Genomic DNA, 7,500 nt, shown 5'->3' on the forward strand with positions numbered 1-7,500 from the left:
CAGTTCATGATCACAAAGGGTTACCAAGAAAAAATCACTGGAGAAAAGATTGATGTACCCAAATTGCAGTGACGTAGATAAAGATAGTGTGTTAGTGAGGAGAAATTAAAGTTTAAAATCCAAAGCAAGTAAGTAAAGTAGTAGAAGTAGCTTTATTCCTGTTATGAGAAGAGAATGAAAATATTTAGTGTGAGAAGGGTGGAGATTTATGGGAAGAGAATCTTACCATGGTGGATGGGCTATATCAGTGGTTCTCAAACTATGGGTCGCGACCCAAAGTTGGGTCGCGAGATCAATTTTGATGGGTCGCAGGGACACAGGAACATTATCATGCTTTCAGTGTTTCAGTGTATTTCAGTTGCTTAATTGGGTCGCGAAGGAATGAAATGTTTCAAAAATGGTCGCTCATGAAAAAGTTTGAGAACCACTGGGCTATATCAAGGGCTGCTCAAGGGAGGAAGGTTCCTCAACAGAGGAGGTACGTAAGATTCGGTTAGCAAGTTGTCTAGAAACAGACCCATATGAACAGACCCATGCTGTACTGCAATTTTCATGAGGCAAGTAAAGAGACATTTAATATTATAATGAGATCACAACCTAAAGCTAATAAGAGTTATACTTTGCAATTTTAACAACACTAGTTACAGAACAGCCATGACAATGTAATGCTTCCTTAAAATCTCTCTTGACCTGAGAGACTAGCTAAAATATTATCTGTATATAAACTCAAATACCTTTGTACAGAAACATTTGAGCAAACCTCTGAAAGACACCATGTAAATTATGGTTAAATGATTGACCAACTTGAAATTCAAAACTCAGTTTCCAACTCCTAGGTCAAAATGTGTGATCAAGAGAGACGAAATCTCAGTTTAATTTTTTTTTTTTTTTTTTTTTTTCTCTTCATCATCAGCCTTTTCCTTCTGAGACATCTTCCTTTTTGATTTTGTAATTACCATTTTCACATCATTCTTCATGCGGACATTCCAATGTCCTGCATATCTGTCTTCCGATTCTTCTACTTCATTTTCTACAGTCCAACGGGATGCTGGCCTTTTTCTAAAAACCTTGCGATTCTCCTGATCAGAGTTATAGAGATCACTAGTTCCAGGTGTAGGATCTGTTTCGTCCCTAACAGGTCCCTGTGGTCTCCCAGTGGGGGTCATTTCACGGCCATCCATAGCAGAGGACTCTCCTTGAACGTTTGTATACTCATAACTGGACGGAAAAGAGACCTCTTGTAGGGCGGTTGCTGCTGTGTCCCTTTTGTTGAAGTCATCATTACCCACTACAATATTATTTCTGTCTGTGTCCATATCATGTGTATTACTCAATATATTGTAATTGGAGCTTTCAATTACTTCCTTGTATGGTAAAGGCTTGATTTGAGTATGTGCAAACTCGCAGAGAGAAATTAAAGCCCCGACTGGATCATTTATCCTCTTATATTCTCCAGCATTATATCGAATATTTGCAAGGCCTTCAGTGACTACATTTTGCAATGAAGAATGTGCCGTGTAATCTACTTTTGCTTTCTCATTACCAGCTTCATTTCCCATCTTGTGATCTACGTTTGTATTTTCTTGGCAGACACTCCTAACATTACTGTTCTGTTGTTGATCGTCCGCTTTTTCCTCTGTCACATCCATTTCTTCCCTCTTGGCATTGGTACTGTCATTATTACCATTCAAATTCCTCTGCCAAAATTTTGGGAGCAATGCATATTTCTCAATTATACTTAACTTGACCATCTTAACAGAAATGTAATTCAGTATGTAGGACGATTTCAGGAAATTATTTGCCTTCACTTTTCACCAGATATATCCACACTAATAGCAGCTACCTGCCACTTAGTGAAATTTCTTTCTATAAAACTTTATTTAAATGAACTATATAATTCTTAAAATCCAATCAATCTCACATAAATATTAAACAGAAACCAGTATGATCACTTTCTAAACACAACACATACAGTACTTGTATCTGCTGATGGGTCAATTTTCAGTGAGCTGGTGCTATGGCTGATGATGAAGCTCTTTAAATCTCATGGAGGATGCCTGAGAAATAAAAAAAACCTTAGCTTAATCCTGGTGTTTTAAAAGAAATTGATATTTTGATGAAAATTAATTTGGTAAAATTTTCTCAAGAAATTAATCATTAATTTTTATATGATGAGTAGTTTAAATAGGAAGCTAAAGGTAAAAATTTAAATTACTCTATTACAGTTGCAGAACTTTACAAAGTTTAGACCTAACCTTCAATGATATTTAACATTTTATTGGAGCAGATAACTAACATTTTAATTTCTGGAAATAAGATTGAAAAATAGTACACAGACTCCTTGGAGATTGCTCTTTTGATGGAACCCATTAGATACCTAAAAATATTCAAGATTGCGACAATATTTCAAGACTGATGCCATTAAATATACAGCAATATTGCATTTTGAGAAAAGTAATCACAAAGACTTGCGCTATTTAAATCATCCTAATATCCAATTAGGCATTTTTTCACTATGTAAAATTTTGAACTATATACCTACTTACTATCATCCTTGTTTCCTAATATCAGTCAAGAAATCATAATTAAGGTAAAAGGAGGAAATATAGGCACCAACAGTGATATTTTATTGGAAAAGCATACTAAAACTCTTCTAAACCTTGCCTCTGCCTTGTCAGTGTTATGCAGATCAGACAAAAGCAGTAGCATTTGTATCAACCACAACATTCAGACTTGCATCCACACTTAGCTGCTGGCAACAATCTGCAATGGGGGAGCTCTGTCCAAAACGATCTACCATAGATTACCTCTCGTGGTCCATCCCTAGCTGGCAGAAGTTTGCCAGCTTCTTAACTGCATGGTACCATCCCAGCCAGACTAATATTGCAGTTCCTAACAGCTTCATCTTCCTAGGTCACAACCACCACATTTACTATGGAAATGCATGCAATCATATTAACCAGAAATTTGAACAGTTGCCTTCATCTAATCTTCTCTTAGGAAGTTTCACTAGTGTGAGGTAATTGTGCCCTCCCTTGTCATCAGGCATAACACCCCATGTCCCTGCTTTTATCTACATCAAATAAACTTATATTCTTTTGCATATGGTAGAGTATGCTTTTATTGTAGAAGGACATTGAACACTGTACTCATGAATGGCAATTAGGTTGGATTTCCAACAAGTGTGGAGCTTTCTACCCTAACTGATGTCAGTAGAATGTGACTGGTTCCCATGACAGAAGAGCAACTTAAAGTTTCACCCTTTACTATGGCTTGATATGAACTACTTGGAGATTGATTGACAGTGAGTTCAGCACAGTTTGCTTTAAAGAGTCAAAGGTTTGATACCTTTTAGAAAAATCAGCCCTGTTTACATGTTTGAAGGTTTGATAGTCACTCATGAACAACAGAGGCACTATGTCATAGAGACTGATCATATATACATATGGTCAGCACCCAAGGCCCCTTTCCATCAAGCTTCGGACCAGGGAGGGCCATGCAATGGCTGCTGAGGACTCAACTAGTAAACCTATATACTCCCCCAAACAACCAATGCCTAGCTCACAGTGATAGTAAGGTTCCACACACTACAAGAACCTATAGAGCTTGAGGCTGTCTGGAAACTTTCCAATAGGCTACCACAACCCTACTTGATTGGTTCATAGAAGGAATTCTTCCCCTTCCAGTCCCTTCATAGACTCCTGGAAATGGACCTTGCCTTTCTCAATGTGTGTTTCAATTAGCTCGGCAGAATTTTGGTGAGCAATACAATTTGCATCAAGCAATAGCACGTCTAGATTTTCTTCCTGAATAGGATTGCCAACATCTTGCATAGCTTGTGAGAGATTATTCTCTTTCTCAAGGAACACACTTTGTCCTCTTTCTTTCTCCTCATAGTGGCTGGTGTATTCAGTACCAGTAGTTCTATATGCTGCCTCATACTTTGCAACCAAGTGGCTGACTTCAAGACCAGTTATCGTCTATCTTCTTAGTGCCAATTGGTCTTCAAATGAAGTACAGTATATCTGAAAGTCGAAATACTGCAGAATCCTCACCAGATCTGATGGTCTTCACTAAATATGTGAGGGCATCCTCTTCAGATGTGTGTTTCTGTTTGAGTCTTAAAGTGGCTCTAATGTATGCCTCTCTCTATATTACAGGTATATCAAACATGCGTTGTGCGTTGACATCCGCTTTGTCGATACAAGGAATCCAGTAAGTCCGTGGTTCCAAATTCAGATTCTGCATAGTGAAAATTTTATGATTTGGCACAAAAGATCATTCAAATAAAATCTTTGTAGTTATTGTATTTCTTTGTATCAAAAGGGGTTCACCTTGAAAATGGCCTCCAAATTGAATTTCTAAGCGACTAAAGAATCTTATCAATAGAGTAGTCCAAGAAGTACAAACCAGTTTTTGTGATAGTTTCTGTCAATAAAAAATGCTCCTGAAATTTTTTTTTATCTGATCCACTATTTTTGTACACTACATTGAATTTTCAAGTTAATTACCTTTCTACCTTACAAATAGAATCTAGAAAGATAATAATATACAAGATCCTGAACAATATAAAATACAGAAAGATGTGTACAGTAATGGGTACAAAGTGTCTACTGGCCGTGCTTCCCGTGAGAATAAGAGATGTAACCAATAGAATAAAGAATGCTTAAATAACTAAGAGGTAAAGTTTTAATTAACAGCTAAGGGAAATTAGTGGTGTCATATAGATTAAATGAGCCGCATCTGTAATGATAAATCCACCAAAATATGCAGTTTACTCTGAATGATTAATGGATTTTCTTGAAACTAACAAATTTTAAGAAATACCAGATACTCTGAAAAGAAAAAGATTATACTGAAAAATAAGAGGCAACGCAACGAAATGATATCTGGACTCTACAGTATTAGAAAATAACAATTGTATCTTTTGTGGATATTCCGAATCAAATTGGTGCTGAGCAATAAAAACAAAGATTAATGAAATTTAACAATGTAATAAAAGATCTTGCTCTTAGGATTATTAAGGGAGAAATGAAAACAGATTTTGCGATTGATCCGATACTAATACCTGAAGCAGTAGGAGTAGAAAACTTTCCTAGCCTTGTGGTATACAATTTCAAGTATGTTAAATACAATCATTGGCAAGTGAAAGTTTGCTAAATCTGAGATGGTATCTATAGTAACAACAGCTTTGAAAGGTGCTCTTCATAGTCAGGACCAAGATCACACAGACCAATTTCGAGTCTCTCAATCATTTAAAAAGTGCTAGAATAAAAGCTTTACCAGATAACAAGTCAACCATCTGCCTAGAGAAAACTATATTCTACAGAAAGAAACCGCAATATGCTCTGTTGTAAATTATTGGCTGGAAATGCTCGATGAGAGCAAATATGGTATCATGATTTTACTTTATTTAAATGCGTCTTTTGTCACAGTTGTACATGGACTACTACTAAAAGATTTGCAGTCCTTTGAGTATCTGAAAGATTACTTGGTTGACAAACTTAATTGTGTACGGAATGGAAATTCTTATTCCCTTTTAGGAACCATCAAGAAGGGTTCCCCAAGGAAATGTACTAGCACCAATCCTATTTTGTACCTATACTATTGATCAATCAAAAGTATCACAGAAACAATTACAGTTCAAACTTTTTGCAGAAGATTCAAAATTTTACTTCCCTATAAAAGAAATTGAGGATACAGTTGATAATCTAGACCACGCCCTTGCTAGAGTTAGGGAATGGGTGACATTCAAATAACTAAAAGTAAATAATGAAAAAATCTATGTTGGTAAGAAATAAGAACAAAGAAACCTTGGCAACATCCAAATAAATACTAATGACAACTTGGTCCCAATATCTAAAAGACTTCCTGACTTATCTGTATTACTAGACTAACTTGTCCCTAGGTGCTCAGCTAAATAATGTTACAGGAAACTGGATATCTCCTCAGAAACGTTGCTTTTGTAAAGAAATATCTAGATGAAGGTTCTGTTAAGAAACTATGTATTGATTGTGTTATTACAAGTTTTGATTATTGTAGCTGTCTAGTACAACCTACCCCAAGTACAATAAGAAGTTACAATATATGATAAACAAGAGCTCAATTGATAAAATTGTTCCATCTTACAAAAGTATTGCCCCTGTGCTTCACGGGCTGCTTATTAAAGCTGGAGTAAATTTCAAAATATGTGCCAAGGATTCAAGTTATCAGAACCAGACGTCCAAATTATTTAAGAGAATTGCTACTCGCCGTGCAGCCAACAAATCGTATAGAAATAAGAATAGTTATAGATGGTTAAGTTATTGGAGCCAAAATGCACCTTGACTGTAGGTTCTTAGTTTTCAAATATGTAGCCAAGACTGAATAACAAGTCTCACGAGACACCAAAAGAACTTATAGTAATGCTTTCAAAAAGTTGAAAACTTTTCATTTATGAAATCCTATGATACCGTGGACTTGACAATTAATGCGGATTACATTATATAAATATTTAGAGAAGTTTTTCTGTGTGAAAAGACCAGGAAAACAGCTCTTAAAATAAAGTAAAATACATGGGCATGTCAGCAGTAAGTATTAGGCAGAAAGTAGTAGAAAGGAGTAACATCAGACTTGGACAAAGTTCAACTGAATCTGTCACATTACATATCTTGGCAATTTGTAAAGTCTAAAGACTATGAAAGAGCACAAAGACTGACAAAACTTGTTAGTTGGATGCAAGAAGATTGTTTTATACACTGGTTATCTGAAATCACGAGCTGAAAACATGTAAGTAAGCAATTCTACATCAAGTACCAATACGAAGATTGTTTAGCAGCAGGCCCAGAGTTATCTCTGCGAACCGACATAGAATAAGGTGTAGAGTTCAGACAGTTTTCAATACAAAAAGTAGAGGAAAGAACATATATCTTCGGGTCCAACCTCTAAAACTTGAGACAAAATTACTTATGAGGACGAAGAGTAATTTGGAGTCAACGCAGAGGCATTGTGACTAGTGTAGAATCAAGATTTGTATCCTATCCTAGGGCTGTGAGGTACTTGATTGTATAGTATGGTAATGGTTATACTAATGCATGATTATAGTATGAGTGGAATATTTCAGAATGAATGAATAGTACATTTGAATAACAGTTAAAATAATAAATACATACTTCTTTATACAACAGATGAGATAATGCTAGGAAAAACTATGACAGAAGAACATGGTAAATTGAAAGCAATGTTTCCTAAGCCCCACTACGAAGGCTTCATCATCATGGATAATCAGATTTAAGTCTTCCTTGTTGTCTTCAGTCCTATCTAGGTCTAGAACCTTTCACCCGTCATATCCTTTACTATATCTTAGTCATGCTGCTTCCTTATCTTATTTGTCTGGTTACATGTATGTAATCCAGACCAGCTCAACCTTACTCATTTCTCAGTTCATTAGTCTCTGGACTCCATATTTCAATCCAATGCTTTGAAGAGATCATCCTAAACCACTCCAACTATGAAACTTCC

The 7,500-nt window shown here is 35.9% G+C and overlaps 1 protein-coding gene across 2 annotated transcripts in view; it reads right to left on the minus strand.

The window, feature by feature from the left end:
- The window catches only part of LOC137631453 (uncharacterized), a 39,486-nt gene that overhangs the window by 1,519 nt on the left and 30,467 nt on the right, over positions 1-7,500 (minus strand). For both annotated transcript variants that reach the window (XM_068363215.1, XM_068363216.1), the window contains exon 6: positions 1-2,057. This exon is cut by the window's left edge and continues 1,519 nt beyond it. In XM_068363215.1, the coding sequence (XP_068219316.1) occupies positions 873-1,751 (879 nt within the window). In that variant the 5' untranslated portion in view covers positions 1,752-2,057 and the 3' untranslated portion in view covers positions 1-872. The remainder of the gene's footprint in view (positions 2,058-7,500) is intronic.

This window comes from Palaemon carinicauda, chromosome 39 (genome assembly GCF_036898095.1).
Source record: "Palaemon carinicauda isolate YSFRI2023 chromosome 39, ASM3689809v2, whole genome shotgun sequence".
NCBI lineage: Eukaryota > Metazoa > Arthropoda > Malacostraca > Decapoda > Palaemonidae > Palaemon > Palaemon carinicauda.